This window comes from Macrobrachium rosenbergii, chromosome 44 (assembly GCF_040412425.1).
Source record: "Macrobrachium rosenbergii isolate ZJJX-2024 chromosome 44, ASM4041242v1, whole genome shotgun sequence".
Taxonomy (NCBI): domain Eukaryota; kingdom Metazoa; phylum Arthropoda; class Malacostraca; order Decapoda; family Palaemonidae; genus Macrobrachium; species Macrobrachium rosenbergii.
Genome location: NC_089784.1, coordinates 5,158,384 through 5,179,753, shown reverse-complemented (window position 1 = coordinate 5,179,753; position 21,370 = coordinate 5,158,384). Strand labels below are relative to the sequence as shown.

Genomic DNA, 21,370 nt, shown 5'->3' with positions numbered 1-21,370 from the left:
TTGGGTGTTTTTTTTTTAATTCCTCATTTCTCCCCTTCTTCTTCAGGCATTAGTTAAGATGTCTGTGTGTGTGTGCGTGTTTATGTATTTGTCTGTATGTGTTTTCGTAATTCCCTATTTCTCCCCCTCTTTTTCAGGCATTAGTCAATATGGCTATTCTCATAAATCATTCTCTGTTAAGCATTGTCAGATACTTTGACGCAGGCATCTTGGACACCTGTAAATATCTCTTTCAGAAACTTACCACGGGTTTCATGAGGCACTGAAATAACCGTAAACAGGGAGCTCCTTCATTTTCCAGCTAAGACTAGAAATTGTGAGGCTAAAGGACCTACAATCATTCAGTCTATCTCATAGCCTCTTCGGTCAGAAGTCCAGAGGCTAAAGGACCTACAGTCATTCGGTCTATCTCATAGCCTCTTCGGTCAGATGTCCAGAGGCTAAAGGACCTACAATCATTCAGGCTATCTCATAGCCTCTTCGGTCAGAAGTCCAGAGGCTCATGGACCTACAACCATTCAGTCTACCTCATAGCCTCTTCGGTCAGAAGTCCAGAGGCTAAAGGACCTACAATCATTCAGTCTACCTCATAGCCTCTTCAGTCAGAAGTCCGTAGTCTTTGCCTGTTTCATTAGTGCTATTGTGATCATTCATCTTAGATTTATGAAATTTAGGCCATTTAGCCAAGCACTGAGGCACTTTAGTTTATCCGGCGCTTATTTTCCTCTTAGAAGGTGTTTGACTCTGCTGTCACTCATGTAGTGTGTCTGATTTCAGATTCCAACAAAGTGTTTATGGGAATTGTAAATACCAGTGTCCAAAGCTTTCACATTGGCAGCGAGGAATTTTCAGCCTTTTCCTGCGTTTGCCTGTGCTGAAGAGGTAGATATTTTGTTAGTTACACATTCTCTCTCTCTCTCTCTCTCTCTCTCTCTCTCTCTCTCTCTCTCTCTCTCTCTCTCTCTCTCTCTCTCTCTCTCTCTCGCTTATCAAGCTTTTCTAGCCGTTTATAGTTCTTCATTTCAGAAATAAAATTAATTAATGTATGTTGATGCTTTTCTTTAAGGATGATAATAACAATTTTGTTTGTTATACCTAAAAATTACTGTGCTTTGATAATACAAAGTGAAAAATCGATGAAATGGTAACTTACACCTATTTTCAGAAATTCCTTGTTGACACCTACAGTAGAGGGTCTACAAAAACTAATTTCATATGCAACATGCTATAGGCTGAGCATAAGATAAAAAAAAATAGACTTGCATTGTTTCCAACTATCATCGGTGGAGTAACATTAAAGTGATTAGCGGAAGCTAGGGTTATTAACGCTAAACCTCGTAGCGTTTGATTTTTTCTCTCCTTTTTTTCTAAATACATGAAAAGAAAAAATGTGTAGCTGCAAAGTTCATTAACTCGTAAGAATTTTACGTCAAATGTGCCCATGCACATTGATTAATCATTTGGAATCAAACGTTAAAAAGGTAATTTTACCTCACATTGTCGTAATTATTTTTCATCAAGTTAAGAAAACCCACAAGAAGCTGATATTTAACATTTCATTTTAAAGAGTCTATATCGAATCTTCAGCAGGCTGGATGTTTCGAAGAGCTATAGTACACGAAATTAGGTCCAGATACATGTAGATCGTGAAAGGAAATGTCATTGTGCAGCAAATTCATACATTCGTTAACCGATACCCTAAACTGACAACATTTTGTACAAGTTACATTCAGGTTCGGCTTCCTAGAATACAACAAAGATAATGCCTCATTTCGGTTCTTTGGCTTATTACATCGCTAGTAATTTCACATCTAGTTTAAAGGTTTGTAAATAATAGAATACAATTAATTTCTTTGTTCTATTTCCTGAATAAATAGAATAAATACATCTTCTGATAATAGATAAGTCGGGTCGAGTCAAAGGAGATTACTGGGGGGCGCCGTAAGACCTGGAAGGAGCCTCGCGAGAGTCACCACGGGCACGGCGGGCGTCTTCCTCAGCAGCGAAGGCGATCTGGTCGAGGACGAACTGGGGAATTGGGTGGGGGAATTCGGGGGCTACTGGCAGCAGGTCGGACTGGGGCTGGAAGCCGTTCTCGTTAGCGACGTATTTCACAACGACTTCGGTACCGTCAGGAGCAGTGTAGCTGCAAGGATATCAAAATATAATTATACTCTATTTCATAACAAATCGTCAATTATTATCGACTTCATATATAACTTCTTATATTTCAAGAACGCTTGAAAGAGACTGAGGAGAAACTCACGAGTATTGTCCAGCACTGACGATGGCGTCCTCATCTCCGTCGGGAGATCCAGCCTCGGAGAACCTGATGCCATTTTCGGATTCGAAGTCGAAGTTGTATTTGCCGTCGTCTTCGTGGACTCTGTCGTCCCTCAAGATGGCTACCTCCTCAGAGGAATCGGCGCTGGAGCGGGCAGCAGGGGCATCGTAGCTGTACTGAGGGGCAGCAAGGGCCACGGCGGCAAGGGCAGCGATGATCACCTAATAAATGAAAAGCATAGCAATTTTACAGATTTCAGCTTCCATTACGAAGAAGTTAATAGATAGTGTACACATTATTTTCTCTGAATATCAGTGTTAGCAAGAGGAAGAAAACTGTATTTTTTCACAATTGCTATTGTTTGTTTTATCTTGAAAAATTCCCTACCATAAAATTATTGTTTTTTTTAAGTTATTATTATTATTATTATTATTATTATTATTATTATTATTATTATTATTATTATTATTATTATTATTATTCAAGCATTCAAAGAAAAACAGCAAGAGGTTGTCTTATGGATATCTGATCAATGCGATTAAATAATAATAATAATAATAATAATAATAATAATAATAATAATAATAATATTTATTGTTTACAAACATATCTCGAAGAATTTTCATAGACTATAAAGCCATAACCCTTTACTTACAAACTTCATGTTGTCTGGTGCTGTCGAGTAACGGACTGATGCCGGAGTTCCGGATCTAGAACCTATATATAGGGCAACTTCCTTAGGGGGGTTGGGGTGTTGGGGGAGGGGCGGGGGCGGGGGAGCGAGATCCCATGACTTAGGACCATTTACCGGCAATGACCTTCGCAATGACCTTTCATGCGGCCTTCGCCTACATCCTTATAGCGTACCTGCACATCACTTTCGGTGTGAACAATTAAACTCGTCCAGACACACGCAAACGTATGTATATATATAATATATATATATATATATATATATATATATATATATATATATATATATATATATATATATATATATATATATATGTGTGTGTGTGTGTGTATGTATATATATAATATATATATATATATATATACATATATATATATATATACAGTATATATATATATATATATATATATATATATATATATATATATATATATATATATATGTGTGTGTGTGTGTGTGTGTGCGTGCGTTTTGTAAATTTACTTCTTATGAGAAGGATGGCGCGTATATCCAGATACGCCATATTTTATTATCAAGACGTTTCATTATTCTATCATAACAACATCCTTTAGCCCATGAAAGACGATAAAGTTTTCATCGGTTAAAAAAGGAAAGGATTCAATATCTAGGATTCAATATTTACTACCTGGCAAATAGGCGTAAGAGGGTAATACCAAAGGATATTAATAAAGCGCTTGAACGCTTGTTTATGGACTAAAAAATAAAGCGCTTGAACGCTTGTTTATGGACTAAAAAATAAAGCGCTTGAACGCTTGTTTATGGACTAATATCATTTGTTTTGCACTCGTTTTCTACTTGAGAGTGAACGATGCTTGATAGTATTGTTATTGCTAATAGATTCACAATTCCGTGAAAAACAATCTGAGTAATAAAAATCCACAATTATATAGTAAATATATTACTATGTGAAATGAACCGAAGACTTTCGAACACTTGAACGGTGTTCCTCATCAGTGTTAACTATATAACTGTGGATGTTTATTACTCAGTATTGTTATTGGTAATGTGCATAACTTTTTAGCTTTTCATAAATGGTGTCGTATCCTTTTTTAACTGTGAAAAGTGAACATCTATAAGCTAAACTAAAATGCTTCTATGAGGGGGCAAAAAATGCGTTTATATATATATATATATATATATATATATATATATATATATATATATATATATATATATATATATATATATATATATATAAGTTTATGTACATATGTGTGAGTTGTGGGTATTTTTAACTTCCTGAAGAAATCTTCATATTCTTCCATTTAGATTTTGGGCTTTGAAGTAAAAAGCTTAACTAAAATGCGGGGAGAAATCGAAGAGTTACGAGAGCATATTGTGGCTATGACAATTTCTTACATATTTGGTAAAAAGTAACGAATAATTTCTATATGTAGGTTTATATATGTATGCATATATACATATATAATTACATATAAAGAGAGAGAGATAAAAAGAGGGAGAGAGTTCTACTGTTACCTCGTAAATGCTCATAGAGTATTAACCACATACAAATTTGTTTATAATGAAACATCGTTTTATATATACATATATATATATATATATATATATATATATATATATATATATATATATATATATATATATATATATGCATTCATTGTGTTTGTGTGTGCGTGTATGTGTATGCTTTATTGTCTAGGTGGTCACGACGCTCTCCTAACAATCGGCAGGGCTACCGCTCGATTATAATGGATACCGAACGATTTCTTGTCGCGGGTAGTACATGTAGAAGTGAATTATGACTTTCACTGAGGTTTTTGCATGTGCCGGCCGCCTACACGGTATTATTACGCTTGATGACGGTGTTTCTACGAATAGGTATTTTTTGTGTATTGGTGCAAACTACGTCGCTCCATTGTGGAGGAGGTTAAGCTCCATTGTGGAGGAGTTTAATGGACAGGTCTTCTTCATGAATACTCAAAATCAGTTAATCCTTTGAATCGTTTGTACTTTAATGTTGAAGTAAATCTTTAAATTAGATAATACGAAAAAGAAAAGGCGTAAAGAAGAGTAGTCTTAGCGTGCACATGCTAGACAGATTTTCTTTGCTGACGTCATGCTCTCAAGATTACATATTCCTTCAGGATATAATAAAAAACCTTTGCTATTAAAGCCTAAGAATTAAATCTTTTTTCTTTGTTTATTACAGAACGCAAGGAACTTGTTTGGAGGCATATGCTACAGATTTGTCAATGTGTGTATGTGTGTATATATATATATATATATATATATATATATATATATATATATATATATATACTGTATATATGTGTGTGTGTGTACATATATATATATATATATATATATATATATATATATATATATATGTATATATATATATATATACATTTGGTGATTGTTTATCAAATCAAATTTATGTTTATATATATCGTATGTGTGTGCTTGTGCGCGTGAGTGGATTGTTGTTATACGTGAATTAATATGTAACTATTTGGGGAATAAATGAATGATTAAATATTGTCTGGTATCGTAAATTTGTTTTGGGAAATTTAACAAAATATCGATAAACTTATTAATCTTTATAGCTGAAGGTATTTTATAACATCTTTGTCATTATTTTCATGAAAACTCTTTTTTGAAATTTAATGCAGTTTCCAGGCCATCGTACTCATAGTTGTATGAACTAATATCAAACCTCAGTAGCTAATAAAATCCATAATTCATATCAGAAATTCAAGCAATGACGCCTGCAATTTTCATTGAAAGCAGCATCAGGAACAAATGCAATTATTGCAACTGTTGCTTAACTTTTTTAGCACGTAATGAATGCATAAGAAAGCTTTACTGAAACCTCTGAAATTCAATATTCCATAAAAAAGCGAAAGAGTGAATGGTAAATTCTAAAGATTAGTCACTGCCCATGACACTCACTAGCAGAAACCACCCACCCCCACAAGGAACAAAAAACAACTGAATGTCAAGAGGCAGCGTGTAGATGCTCGAACACTAAATGATGTACCGGTTCACTACGGAGACTCAGTGAAGGTACCGCCAGAGGTCACTGCTAAGGTCAACACCAGAGAAATGGTCCTAAGGTCAGAGACGCTACTCGCTCCACTGCCCTATATAAAACGAAGTCCTAGAATTCGGGCATCAGTTCGCCGCTTGACATCAGCCGACAACATGAAGTTTGTAAGTGCTTGAATATGGCTAAGGATTTCTTGGAAGCTCCAAGTGATGTTAAGTCGTTACTCTCTCGGCTCCCTTCATGCATAATTTTTTATGTTTTGTTCTGTAGTCTGGAAAAAATTGGGCTTACCTGAGGCAGAGAGCTTTACACATTTTTAGGAAAGGATTTGATCAGCAAGATAGCCTTAGGAGTGTGGAATTATAAGCAGAAAAATATTCTATTTTTGTGAAAGAGAATTTTACATGGATAAAAATTATAGGGAAGAAGAAATAAAAGGCTATTGTTAATAAAGCGTCGTTAAGTCTCAAAGTTTAGATTATAACAGATTTTTTTAAGGGTTTTCACAATTAATCTTACAAGTAATTAAGACCTTTAAGTCAGTTCAAACATAAACATTTATCAAGAATCATCTCTTCATTTGTTCACTAGAAAACGCATATCAGTGATTTCTCCAATGCCTACTTGTTCATTTATTCGTAAAGTTAAGTATCTGTGTATTTAACTATCTAATGGCATTATTTCTCATAATCAGGTGATCCTCGCTGCCCTTGCCGCCGTGGCCCTTGCTGCCCCTCAGTACAGCTACGATGCCCCTGCCCGCTCCAGCGTCGATTCCTCTGAGGAGGTAGCCATCTTGAGGGACGACAGAGTCCACGAAGACGACGGCAAATACAACTTCGACTTCGAATCCGAAAATGGCATCAGGTTCTCCGAGGCTGGATCTCCCGACGGAGACGAGGACGCCATCGTCAGTGCTGGACAATACTCGTGAGTTTCTCCGCGGTCTCTTTCAAACGTTCTTGAATTAAAAAGTTAAATATGGAGTTGACAATGATGGAGTATTTGTTACGAACTATTATATAATTATATTTTGAAATCCTTGCAGCTACACTGCTCCTGACGGTACCGAAGTCGTTGTGAAATACGTCGCTAACGAGAACGGCTTCCAGCCCCAGTCCGACCTGCTGCCAGTAGCCCCCGAATTCCCCCACCCAATTCCCCAGTTCGTCCTCGACCAGATCGCCTTCGCCGCTGAGGAAGACGCCCGCCGTGCCCGTGGTGACTCTCGCGAGGCTCCTTCCAGGTCTTACGGCGCCCCTCAGTAATCTCCTTTGATCTAGAAGGCAATTTCTTAAAGCTGTGATCACAAACTGCTAATATATTTATTCTATTTATTTATCAAATAGAATATACGACTTACTTATTGGCTTTCTCTTTTTACCTGTGAGACCGAAATTAAGAATATACATAGAAAACGTGTGAAAGTGACATGTTAGGCCTATATTAACTGTGGATATAATCGGAGGAAGTACAAACTCAGCTTGGACTAGGATGAATCGTAATCATATCCTAAAGACTGGTGAAGCTTGGATTAAATTGCCAAGGTTTTGAATTTAAAGCAAAGTTTGAATCTTATAAAGTGACCTGTAGAAGGAGTCACTTGTACAATAGGTTTTAAATCTTCCTTTGCAAAAAAACTAAGATCTACATTCCAGTGGCAAATGATAACGAACATGAAGACATGTCATCAGTTGATGAATACAGGAGTAACTGAGTGCAAGATTTTATTCCGCTTTCAGCTTAAAGATGGCCCCTCTCTCACCACTGGAGTAACTATTCAAAAACATATAATTTCCTACATTTCTTTTTGCATTTTCGAATTGTGTAATGGAGAAGCTTTTTGAATGAGCTGTGGGGTTAATGGATAAATTTTTGTGTATTTCAATGTTTTTCTCTCATTCTCTCCTTTTGTGCTAAATCTTTCCACAATGATGGGCTCTGATGCTGTAATATAAATTAAAAAGAAGAAACATAAAAATTACCGCTAGGGAACTATAAGTTATTCAACCACACGAAAAATCTTTGCACCCACACATTAGACACATATATATATATATATATATATATATATATATATATATATATATATATATATATATATATATGTGCGTGTGTTTGTACACACATATATAGTTTAATCACGTATATATGCAAGTAAACTCTATCACAAACTCACACACATAATTATATATATATATATATATATATATATATATATATATATATATATATATATATATATATATATATATATATATATGTGTGTGTGTGTGTGTGTGTGTGTGTGTGTATGAATTAATCTATGTCTGATGTATGTATGTGTGTGTGTTTTACTGAGGCTGATTCGTTGCATATGTTTAACAGTCACTCTGTATTCTGTGACAAATCAAAATAATGTTGAAAGATGAATAAGTCTAATCAGTCAACGCTGTCGACATATTCATCAACTGACAGAACTTAAAGTTACGTAGTATAAAAACTCTCAATTAATCATCGTTCTTTAGGAAGGAACATAAGTGTATTGCCCATTGTTCTGACAACTCTTTTCGACTTATCTGTCAACAGAACTATACTAAAAACTCAAAACCTTGACATTTTCATTCAAACTTCAGGAGTTTTCGGGATGTGACGCCTCGCTTTAGTCTAAGCTGGTTTTATTCCTCCTCCAATTGTATGTAGTTACCGTGATTCCATGCATTTTATAGTAGTTAGAAGTACAGTGTTATAGGTAATAAATTAGGCGTTTTAAGATCAATTTTATTTGATTTACAGAGACTGAAATACGCGAAGAAAATGGTAAAAATATCGAGGAGTTGCCTTTTGGGTCAAAGGTTTTGCTGGGTGGCCACGTCACAATTCGATGGAGCCTCACTCAAGTAATCGCTGACATGCCGTGAGGCTTCTTCAGAAGGGAAGGTAGCCTAGTAGCAAACAAACTGGACAACTACTAGGGACCTACTAGCAGTGGTCAAACTAAGCATTGAACCCATTCTCTGATGAGAATGGGTTTATCACGCCGACTTCAGTACCGCAGGTAAAGTGTAGCTGCAAAGAAATCAGGATCTTTACGTATGTCGAATATATACAAGCATTTCTGACTTATAATAACTTATATTAACTTTCTAGTTTGGAGATCCCGATGCCATTTTCTGATTGGAAGTTTTTTTTTTTAATCGACAGCCGGAACACCAATTATCACCAATGAGTGGAATACGCGTGCAAGGAGAGGTACTGGAACCTTTACAGATCATAGATATTTAAGTTTAAATGTATAAAAAAACTGTAGATATCTTTTTGCAGTTAAATAGACTTCTGATTATCAATTAGTATCTGTAGTAGCCTTTACAATATTTGAGAAGAAATCTATCATAATGTAAATTTTAATCGATTATTATCTTTATGATTGTGAAATTTTGCTATAATTTCTTGTTCATTTATTTCAACTATCTAGTAGTTCTCTTCCATTCACCATAAAACTTAGCGTGCAACTCTTTATATGCTTAAACAAAAATATTTATGTACTAATACTAAAATCGCATTTCTAGAATCACATGTCAGAGGTCATCCAACCTGGATCCAACGTTTGTAAAGTTTTATGTTGTCTATGATGTCAAACAGAACTGCACTTCATTGACTGAATGGTCTTCTGCAACCTGAAGTCGCAACAACCATGATCTTCGACGCAGTACATAAGTACTTTTGATTAAAAGATATAAATACCATCAATGAAATATATCACGATACAATCACTCATCCACATATTCATTAAATACTGTTACATCTTACATGTATATGTGAAAGTCGATGAAATGGTAAAACTATACTAAAGATTTTAATTATTTTAGGAAACAGGCCTCCTTCGTGAACTTAAAAACTCAACATTACTATGTATATCCTCTACAAGAATACTGGAAAGATATCCTCTACAAGAATACTGGAAAGAAGGTACCTTCCTCATCAAAGCACCGGGAAAGGAAAAGACATCTCAAGTTCCCGAAGCCGATGAACTCAGCCAGGAAGTGCTATAGTCAAGGTGACCAAAATATCATCACAGAATTCATCAAGGATCCATGAGTTAAGTGAAGCCATTTCTTGAAATATAAAGGTCAGTATCCCAGCTCCTTGGTATATTACTGTATAGTCATAGGTGAGCTGATTTGATAATTGCCAACATTATTTGTTATCATCAGCCAAACTCCCACCTAACATTAGCCAGGCGTCCTTTATTTTCTTACAGATGCTTTGGAATGTATGGCTAAATGCAAGAGAGGTCCTTTTCATTTATTTTCCACTCGAATTGAAATTTTGAAATTGTGAGTGTATCCATGAAGTGTGATGAAACTGATAAAGTATAATGTCATTGTGCCTCTTAAAAAAATGTGAATATATACAGTATATGTGTATGTAAGTGTGTGTGTGTGTGTGTGTGTGTGTGTGTGTGTGTGTGTGTGTGTGTGGGTGGGTGGGTGGGTGGGTGGTTGCTTTGCATGGCAGATTTTTTATTTTTAGTCCCCAAATAACCTACATGGCAGAGCTATGGGAAATTAGATGATGATGGACGATTCTGTCATTCAACTTTTGTGAGTTTTCATGGAATATTGGACTTTTCTGCATTCGAAGCGGGAATATTATTTCCTCTAATAACAGACAATTATAACATTTGAAGTAGTTTTTTTTATATTAAATTTTTAGTTAATAAGGTGCGATTTTAAATAATGCTCCATCCATCACTAGATGGATGGAAGGATGGGTGCACAGATAACCTTGTTTTTTATTTCATATGTAAAAAAAACTAGGAATTTTCTGATAAAATTTCTATTATAAATAGAATAAATACATGAGCAGTTTGTGATCACAGTTTCGAAAAGTTGTCTTTTGGTCAAAGGGGATTACTGGGGGGCGCCGTAAGACCTGGAAGGAGCCTCGCGAGAGTCACCACGGGCACGGCGGGCGTCTTCCTCAGCAGCGAAGGCGATCTGGTCAAGGACGAACTGGGGAATTGGGTGGGGGAATTCGGGGGCTACTGGCAGCAGGTCGGACTGGGGCTGGAAGCCGTTCTCGTTAGCGACGTATTTCACAACGACTTCGGTACCGTCAGGAGCAGTGTAGCTGTAATGGAACAAGTTGGCGTGTTATTTAAGATCATTATGTAATGAGAAATTGAATTATCGTCTTCTCCAACATATCCCCCTCAATTATTCTTTGATTGCGATCGTGTAAGAGTCCAAATAAACTCACGAGTATTGTCCAGCACTGACGATGGCGTCCTCATCTCCGTCGGGAGATCCAGCCTCGGAGAACCTGATGCCATTTTCGGACTCGAAGTCGAAGTTGTATTTGCCGTCGTCTTCGTGGACTCTGTCGTCCCTCAAGATGGCTACCTCCTCAGAGGAATCAGCCCTGGATCGGGCAGGGGCGTCGTAGCTGTACTGAGGGGCAGCAAGGGCCACGGCGGCAAGAGCAGCGATGATCACCTAATAATGAATTTTCGTTAGAATTTGTGAACACAAGAGAACTCTGGACGAAAGTGGGTTTGGCTCTCCTAGAAATGTTTAGAGATACAGAACCTAATATTTCTGTTATTTTCCTTATATGAGACAATTTATCATTTATTTTCTTGGATTGTTATAGATTGATTACGTAGAATGGTTATATATCAATTCGTTTCTTAAAATTTGTAGATCTGACGACGAGAATCTTTTGTGTTCCTTTTCTTGTTTTTGATCCGTGTCAAATTTTCCTCTTCTAAAGTATTGAATTTCAAATTCCATTTCGATCACTTTCGTTGAAGAGTACCTATTCTGGTATTCATTGTTTTAGTATCCAGTATTCTCCTACAAGCCGTATTCTACATTTTTCAAACAAAATAGCTGTGTATCCCACAGAACAATACATCCAGCCATAACCCAGTACTTACAAACTTCATGTTGTCGGATGTTGTCGAGTAGCAGACTGATGCCCAAGTGCTGGGATTCACTTATATAGGGCAGCCGAGTAGGGGGCGGGGCACGCCTTTGACCCTAGCACCATTTCTCCGGCACTGACCTTCGCAACGACCGTTGGTGTCCTTTATTTAGACCTTCATTGCCTACCGGTAAATCATTTCGGGCTCGAAAATCTACCTCGCGCCTTTCTAAATTCGTTTGTTTTTTTTTTTATGGCGGGGGTGTGGTTCTAACAGGCTTAAGCGATAGCATCTGGGTAACTGGCGTGAATTAATGTCTATTCGTTTAATACACTGTCTTTTATTTTTCTTTTGAAATGTTATCCATTTTGAAATCCGATTTAGATCTTTCCTGTACATAATCGTTACACTCTAGGGGTCATTAAATAATGGAAATCAGTCCAGTTGCCTCTTCAGTGACTGACGTCACTGGATGAGTTCTCAATAAAAAGAATGAAACCTTTCAATGTTTGTCCCTGGCTTAAATGCGATGGTTCTAACGAAAAGACAGCGAAGATGGTTATTATTGCACGTACAGACAGCAGAGATTAAGAAAGTCAAGAAAGTATATTGTTACATTTTGACAAAATAATCACGTACTGTATTCAATACACACTCACATATATATATATATATATATATATATATATATATATATATATATATATATATATATATATATGTATATATCTATATATGTATATATAAATATATGCATATATATATATATATATATATATATATATATATATATATATATATATATATATTATATATATATATATATATGTGTGTATGTATGTGTAAAATGTACAAGGGTAAACGACTAATTCACACATACACGTAGGCACACACAGACACACACACATATATATATATACATATATATACATACATATTTATGTTTGTATGCGCCTCTGGCTGTTTGTGTATGTGTTTGTGCTTCTGTTTATTTGCTTATGTGTGTGTGCATATGTTTCATTCCAATTAACAAGGTAAAGCAGTTTGAATTAAAAATCTGCGTAAGTTATGACTGCGTTTTTCAACTACCGATTCCCACTTCGAATACCGAGCACTCACTTCTAGAAAGTGAAAAAAATGAAAAGTTCTCTTGAATGACATTTTCTAGGTGAACCACAGAAATCAAAACGAAAATCAAGAGATCAAATCTATTTTGGCATTTGACATGAAAATCGTAATTTACCATCATACGTTGTCTTCGTCCTGAGGAGGTGAAATCGGAAAACCGATTATGGAAAAATGTATGAATTATATTTAGCCTGACCTAATTTAACTTTGCCAGAATTTGCTGGATAATTGTACAGGACATGTTTTATCAGACGTGAAAAAATTCATACCTCTATTAAACAAAAGCTATGGCTTAAGTATGTTCTTAAGTATAAATATTACATCATTTATGAAAAGATCATAATAGCATAAGTATGGCATTATTATTATTATTATTATTATTATTATTATTATTATTATTATTATTATTATTATTATTATTATTATTATTATTATTCAGGAGATGACCCCTATTCATATGGAACAAGCTCACAGGGGCCATTGATTTGAAATTCAAGCTTCCAAAGAGTATGGTGTTCATTAGGGAGAAGTAAGAGGAGGTAAAGAGAAATACAGAAATAAAAAACCCCACTTCTTAAAAAAAGACAAATTAATTAATTAATAAATTAACAAATAGATAAAAATGGATTAAAATGCAAGGGAAATAGTAACAGGGTATTAACGTGTTGCGCCTTCGCTTGAACTTCTGAAGTTGCAATTGCACGGCTTCCTCAGTAGGAGGTGTGAGGAATAAAGGACCTCTGGAACCGAGAAGTTCGACAGCGAGGCACATTTCTGCATATCGGTGCTGCTGTCTGGCGAATCTGGTTGCTCTCGGCAGAAGAAGGGGATCAGGGATCAATTTTGATTGTGAAAGATCTCTGTTGAAATACAGCTTATGAAAAAGTGACAAAGAAGAGGCCATCCGTCCATGGTCCAAGTCTTAACTACTACTGTTAAGAAACAGAAACCTACCACTACGAACCACTCTATCTAAAAGAGATAAATCTCTGGCAGAAGCAGACATTCACACCGGAGAACAGTATTCTAGAAAAGGGAGTACAAATGACCTAAAACAGGTTGCACTGATTTTATCACTTATAAATATATGAGGCCTTACGAACAATACCTAACTTTCGTGAGGATTTTGCTGAGTTTTTTTTAGATGTTTCTCAAAAGTTAGATGTGAGTCAAAGGTTACATCTAGAATAGCGAAGCTTCAGACTCGTTCAGCAAGTTCCATCCACCTGAAGGGGAGGATGGGGTGGGAAATCTGCACGAGATCTGCTAATCAATAGTGTTTTCATTTTACTGGAGTTCAGCCTCATACCCGACCAACTACACCATTCCCTGATCCGGTCCAGGATGCAATTAACAGCGGCGTAAATGGGTCCGTAGCTGATTTTATTGAACCACCGTGGGCACAGTTTTCATCGGTCTGAGAAACGCTCCGATAGCGGAATTTCCTGTAGAGGCGTGGCGAAGAGTGCCCAGAGATCACACCCAAACTTTCATTTCGATGCATTATGAATGCATCTTGTATCCACCCTCTCCTAACAATTCTTTTATGGTGCAACTGCGACGTTTTCCTCCTAATACACCTTTCAAACCTACCTACTATCAATATCCTTTCCAGAGCTGAACGATAAGTTCGGTATTCATACTTTATGGCAAATAAAGTAATAATTAAAAATAAACATGATAAACAAATAAATATAAATAAAAACATTTAAAAATAAGAAGAAATAAAGATAAAAAAATTATAAAATAATTAAGTTTTCTTCAACTGTCTTTATGCTAGAGAAAGAGTATGAGTATGTCAATCTCAATTTTCAACTGAGTTCGAGATTGAATAGATGAATGATACACTGAATCTCACTGGTCCCCGCTTTCTTCAGAACACTATATAAAGGTTCTGTGCTGAAATGACCCAAAGCTGACTGTGAATAGTGAACATAAAGGCCGTATTGCAGATCCAAACTTCAACATCAAACCTATCACAAGAATACAAGGATAAACATTTGTAATTCAAATTTCATAAGTTATCAGGAACTTTTTTTAATCCATAATTTATGGTGCTTGTTTTTATTCAGTTACCGGAATATGGTAGTTTTTTTTTATCTGGGTACTCTTATTATGAAATTACAAGGCAAAAGGAAACAGTGTATTTTATGATAGATTCTATTTCGTTTATAAATAGAATAAATACATGAGCAATTTGTGACCACAGCTTCGAAAAGTGGTCTTTTGGGTCAAAGGAGATTATTGAGGGGCGCCGTAAGACCTGGATGGTGCCTCAAAAGAGTCATCACGGGCACGGCGGGCGTCTTCCTCAGCGGCGAAGGCGATCTGGTCGAGGACGAACTGGGGAATTGGGTGGGGGAATTCGGGGGCTACTGGCAGCAGGTCGGACTGGGGCTGGAAGCCGTTCTCGTTAGCGACGTATTTCACAACGACTTCGGTACCGTCAGGAGCAGTGTAGCTGTAATGGAACAAGTTGGCGTGTTATTTAAGATCATTATGTAAAAAGAAATTGAATTATCCTCATCTTCAGTACATCCCTCAATTATTCTTTGATTGCGATCATGTAAGAGTATAGATAAACTCACGAGTATTGTCCAGCACTGACGATGGCGTCCTCATCTCCGTCGGGAGATCCAGCCTCGGAGAACCTGATGCCATTTTCGGATTCGAAGTCGAAGTTGTATCTGCCGTCGTCTTCGTGGACTCTGTCGTCCCTCAAGATGGCTACGTCTTCCTCAGAGGAATCAGCCCTGGATCGGGCAGGGGCATCGTAGCTGTACTGAGGGGCAGCAAGGGCCACGGCGGCAAGGGCAGCGAGGATCACCTAATAATGAAATTTCACAATAAAGATTCTGGAACATTACGGATTTTATATCACCCAGTAAAATTGTTTGGAGATAAAGCACTTAAAATTTTTTTGCTTCGCCCTATTTCATATTCTCACATAAAGCTGTATTGTACATTTTATAGATAGTTTCTCATTTTATGAAACGAAACAAAAAGAAATATGTCATATTTCTCGCAGAGTTATCACAGGATATCCAGCCATAATCCAGTACTTACAAACTTCATGTTGTCGGATGTTGTCGAGTAGCAGACTGATGCCCAAGTTCCAGGATTCACTTATATAGGGCAGCCGAGTAGGGGGCGGGGCGCGCCTTTGACCCTCGCACCATTTCTCCGGCACTGACCTTCGCAATGACCGTTGGCGTAGTAGCCTTCATTAGATCTTCATTGCATACTGGTACATCACTTTGGGTTCGAAAATCTACCTTCTAAATTCGTTCCTTTTTTGTGTGTGGCGGGGCGGGGGTGTGGCTCTAACCGACGTAAGGGAAAAAATCAGGGTAACTGACATCAATTAATATCTATCTAATTTTGGAACACTGTCTCTCGTTTTGTTTTGAAATATTATCCATTTTTAAAGCTTATTTAGATCATTCCTCTGCATGATCATTACATTTCAAGGGTGATGGATGAAAACTTTCAGTGTTTGTCTCTGGCTTTAATTCAATGACTGTAGCGAAAACATTAACGAAGATGGTTATAAATGCACATTTAATCAGCAGAGATTTGAAAAGTCAAGAAAGTTTCTTATTACATTTCGACAAAATAATTACACACTATATTTAACAAGTGTATATATGTGTATATATATATATATATATATATATATATATATATATATATATATATATATATATGTGTGTGTGTGTGTGTGTGTGTGTGTGTGTGAGTGTGTTTATTTGTATTGGAATTAGGAATGTTAAGCATACTGTTAGTGTGAGTAGCAGATCTCCATAAGAAATTATTGCATTTTGTTTTTGACGATTCCCACTTCGAATTCTCTGCATTTCTAAGAAAAAAAAATCAAAGAAATGAAAGAAGAATTTAGAATTTCCCTTGACTGTCATTTCACAGGTGAACCATTCTAATGAAGTAAACCAAGAAATTAAATATATTTTGGCATCAGACATAACAATAAACAACGATGCCATTTTGTCTCATCGTCCTGACTAGGTTAAAACGGAGAGCTGGGTAAGAACAAATTTATTTATTAAATTCAGCTTGACCTCATTTAATTTTGCTAGAATTTACTGAATAATTGTTCATGACTTTATCAGACAAAAGAAAGCATTGCTTTGTCAATTAGACAAAGGAAAGCATGACTTTGTCAAGTATACGCTGGCGTAGATATGGCTTTAAGGATAAATATTACTTTACGAATAAAATTATTATAGCATAAATATGGTTAATTGCCCCTTCTTCAGGGATGTAATTAACATCAGTGTGAATGGATCCGTGGTTGGTTTTACTGAACCAGAGGGGCACAATTTTTATCAGTCTGGGAAACACTTCCATAATGGAACGTTTAGATTATGCATCTAAACTTCCATTTCAATTCAATGCGTTATTAATTTTAAACTTTTACTTTCAACTGGATCAGACAATTTCTGCCATTGCAAATCAGTTATGTCTCTTCTGAACGAAGAATATATGAAATCTAGAGAAAAACAACAGATTTGCCACGCCAAAAGAAAGAAAACGTCCTTCGATACACTTTTTTAGCTAAATTCCCTGGAAGCTAAATTTCGTGGAACTACTTTTGAATTCCGGGGAGATTAGTACATCACTTTGCTTAATAAGCCTCATTTAAACTCTGACACAATTGGCCCCCTGGGCTCATTATGACCCATCACCTTTTGGATTAGACCGCTGAGATTTGTGATGTGTCAGTAGCACTAGCCTGTTATAAAAGGTTGAACCCTTAGCCTGCAATCAGTCCTACTCTCGTTTCGACATAACTGGGCCTCAGCTATTTAAAAAGTATTGAAAGGAGACAAAGGTATAAGGAGCTAAAAGATACCGGTCATCTATAAATTTTAAGTGTATCAAGCTTTCAAAATGAAAAAATGCTCCTTTTTAGAGAAACAACGCTTATCACATTGGTCCTTTCATATGAGGTTGTTAATGAGTATTATATATATATATATATTATATATATATATATATATATATATATATATATATATATATATATATATATATATATATATATATATATATATATATATATATATATATATATATATATATATATATATATATATATATATATATATATACACATGCATGCATATACGCCCTTCATGAAACATGCAAAGAATATTAATGTTCATAAGTCATTCACTTCCAAAATATGAATAAGTAATTTAGTATCAGTCGGGATAAGGTAACAGAGGAAATTGGCCTAGCGTTCGACTCTCCGACCGGCCAATGAAGAATTAGAGGAATTTATTTCTGGTGATAGAAATTCATTTCTCGTCATAATGTGGTTCGGATTCCACAATAAGCTGCAGGTCCCGTTGCTAGGTAACTAGTTGGTTCTTAGCCACGTAAAATAAGTCTAATCCTTCGGGTCAGCCCTAGGAGAGCTGTTAATCAGCTCAGTGGTCTTGTTAAACTACGATATACTTAACTTTTTAACAGAGGAAATAAAGAATATCCATTATAATTATTATAAATATAATTATTGTTTCATCATCCATTGCATTTCTCAAATACATCCAACACCATTTCCCTCAAGGAATAAGATCGCGTTTCCCTCTTTGCTGAGGGAATTTCTATAATGTTTACTTTCTCTTACACAGGTTCGTGTATACGTGGGATATGTACAGCTCTTTTGGCTATCTTCGTTTGAACTGTCTGGCTTTGTCCAACTATTTTATTTTAATAAAATCAGTCAGAAATATTCAAAGGCACAGAGAAACTAACAATATTGAAATTGAAAATAATAATTAAAATCAGATGCGTAGAAGTTCCTCTTAATATTCATCCCTATTCATATATATATATACGCAATAAAAGATCAAGGATGATATAAAACGTAAATAAATTTTAGTTACCAACTCTAAGTTAATTCACTGATTTATGAATTTCAGTCTGCCAAACCATTCAGCGATTAACTGTAAGTCAGTATTCATTACCTTGTGACAAGTAAGGATACAATGGATTTCGCTGATCCTCGTTACCTTCAAAACAACTACTGTATATAAAGCTCCCCTGCTGAAGTCACTTCAAATGGGCGATGCATAGTGCTCAGATGACCTCTTATATAGGTCTAATCTTCAACACCAAATGTATTACAAGAATACAAAGATGCGCGTTTGTATTCAAACTTTGTGAGTTTTCTTGAAAATTTTTTTATCCTAATTCTATGATGTGAGTTTTCATTCATTTTCGCATATATCATAGTTTTTTTATCTGGTTATTCTTCATCTCAAATTATAGGGCAAAAGGAAACAATGGGGAATCTTATGAAAAATTCTATTTCACTCATAAATAGAATAAATACATGAGCAATTTGTGATCACAGCTTCGAAAAGTTGTCTTTTGGGTCGAAGGAGATTACTGAGGGGCTCCGTAAGACCTGGATGGTGCCTCGAAAGAGTCATCACGGGCACGGCGGGCGTCTTCCTCAGCAGCGAAGGCGATCTGGTCGAGCACGAACTGGGGAATTGGGTGGGGGAATTCGGGGGCTACTGGCAGCAGGTCGGACTGGGGCTGGAAGCCGTTCTCGTCAGCGACGTATTTCACAACGACCTCGGTACCGTCAGGAGCGGTGTAGCTGCAAGGATAACAAAATATAATTATACTGTATTTCACACCAAATCGTCTGTCATTATCGACTTCATATTTAACTTTATTTCAAGAACGCTTGAAAGAGACCGCGGGGAAACTCACGAGTATTGTCCAGCACTGACGATAGCGTCCTCATCTCCGTCGGGAGATCCAGCCTCGGCGAACCTGATGCCATTTTCGGATTCGAAGTCGAAGTTGTATTTGCCGTCGTCTTCGTGGACTCTGTCGTCCCTCAAGATGGCTACGACTTCCTCGGAGGAGTCGGCCCTGGATCGGGCAGGGGCATCGTAGCTGTACTGAGGGGCAGCAAGGGCCACGGCGGCAAGGGCAGCGATGATCACCTAATAATTAATTGTTTCGTTAGAATTTGTAAACACAAGAGAACTCTAGACCAATGTGGATTTGGCTCTCCTAACAAAAATGTTTAGAGATACTGAACACGATATTCCTCTTCTTTTCTGTATATTAGACAAATCATCATTTATTTCTTTGCATTGCTACAGAATGATTGCATTCAAGAGCCATTTTTTTTATTTAATTCTTGAAATTTACCATAGATACAGTGACATGAATCTCTCCATTCCTTTTCTTTTATTTGATCCCTAAAAAATTCTTCTATACTAAAGCCTTGATTTTCATAAACTTTCTAGATCACTCCTGCTGAAGAATACTTTTTCTGTTATTAATTACTTTAATACTTAACATCCTCATATAAACCTATATCGTACATTTTCCAGAAAGTTTCTCATCGTATGAAACAAACGAAAAGAAATATGTACGGAGAATTTAAGTAATTAAAAACCATATTTCTCGAAGAGTTGTCACAGAATATCCAGCCATGATCCTGTACTTACAAACTTCATGTTGTCGGATAGTTGTCGAGTAGAAGACTGATGCCCGAATTCCACGATTCACCTATATAGAGCCGCCGAGTAGGGGGGGGGAGGGGGGGCGGGGCACGCCTTTGACCCTAGCACCATTTCTCCGGCACTGACCTTCGCAAAGACCGTTGGTGTGTCCTTTGTTTAGACCTTCATTGCATGCTGGTACATCATTTTGGGCTCGATACACTACCTTCTAAATTCGTTTCTTTTTTTGTGTCGCGGGGGTGTGGTTCTAACAGGCGTAAGGGAAAAAATCTGGGTAACTGACGTTAATTAATATTTATTTAGTTTTAGTATACTGTCTCTTGTTTTGTTTTGAGATATTATCCATTATAAAAGCCTATTTAGGCCATTCTCTGCATAATCATTACATTCCTGGGGTCATGAAATAATGGGATTTAGACCAATTGTCGCTTCAGTGACTGACGTCACTGGATGAATTCTCGATGAAAAGGATAAAAACCTTCAGAGTTTATCTCTGGCGTTAATGCAATGATTGTACCGAGAATAGAAGCGAAAATGGTTATCAATGTACGTTCAGATGGCAGTGAATTAAGTCAAGACAGTGTCTTGTTAGTTTTAGGCAAAATATCTATCTATCTATCTATCTATCTATCTATCTATCTATATATATATATATATATATATATATATATATGTATATATATATATATATATATATATATATATATATATATATATATATATATGAGCATGTGTGTGTGTGTGTATGTTCAAGTCGCTTACCATTATATATATATATATATATATATATATATATATATATATATAT

General features: G+C 36.2%; 4 protein-coding genes across 6 annotated transcripts; 1 reads left to right on the top strand and 3 right to left on the bottom strand.

Annotated features, from left to right (window-relative positions):
• Positions 1–1,894: 1,894 nt before the first annotated feature.
• Positions 1,895–12,364, bottom strand: LOC136829284 (cuticle protein AMP1A-like). Of its 3 annotated transcripts, none has more exons than XM_067087626.1 (3): positions 11,933–11,997; positions 2,267–2,505; positions 1,895–2,146 (listed from the first exon to the last, which is right to left on the bottom strand). In XM_067087626.1, exons 1-3 carry the CDS (start codon positions 11,939–11,941, stop codon positions 1,927–1,929), a joined length of 468 nt encoding a protein of 155 aa, XP_066943727.1. In that variant the 5' UTR covers positions 11,942–11,997; the 3' UTR covers positions 1,895–1,926. The 3 variants fall into 3 exon arrangements, with proteins under 3 accessions (XP_066943727.1, XP_066943728.1, XP_066943729.1); XM_067087627.1 differs by lacking the exon at positions 11,933–11,997 and adding an exon at positions 2,940–2,964; XM_067087628.1 differs by lacking the exons at positions 1,895–2,146; positions 2,267–2,505 and adding exons at positions 10,833–11,124; positions 11,254–11,489 and having other exon boundaries at positions 11,933–12,364.
• LOC136829116 (cuticle protein AMP1A-like) lies at positions 6,054–7,374 on the top strand. Its single transcript, XM_067087465.1, has 3 exons — positions 6,054–6,176; positions 6,707–6,942; positions 7,061–7,374. Exons 1-3 carry the CDS (start codon positions 6,069–6,071, stop codon positions 7,278–7,280), a joined length of 564 nt encoding a protein of 187 aa, XP_066943566.1. The 5' UTR covers positions 6,054–6,068; the 3' UTR covers positions 7,281–7,374.
• A 2,852-nt stretch (positions 12,365–15,216) lies between the features above and the next one.
• On the bottom strand, positions 15,217–16,226 carry LOC136829115 (cuticle protein AMP1A-like). The gene is made up of 3 exons (XM_067087464.1): positions 16,115–16,226; positions 15,637–15,875; positions 15,217–15,509 (listed from the first exon to the last, which is right to left on the bottom strand). Exons 1-3 carry the CDS (start codon positions 16,121–16,123, stop codon positions 15,290–15,292), a joined length of 468 nt encoding a protein of 155 aa, XP_066943565.1. The 5' UTR covers positions 16,124–16,226; the 3' UTR covers positions 15,217–15,289.
• Positions 16,227–19,361: 3,135 nt separating this feature from the next.
• LOC136829113 (cuticle protein AMP1A-like) lies at positions 19,362–20,602 on the bottom strand. The gene is made up of 3 exons (XM_067087463.1): positions 20,548–20,602; positions 19,796–20,034; positions 19,362–19,679 (listed from the first exon to the last, which is right to left on the bottom strand). The coding sequence occupies exons 1-3, from the start codon at positions 20,554–20,556 to the stop codon at positions 19,460–19,462; spliced, it is 468 nt and encodes a 155-aa protein (XP_066943564.1). The 5' UTR covers positions 20,557–20,602; the 3' UTR covers positions 19,362–19,459.
• Positions 20,603–21,370: the final 768 nt, after the last annotated feature.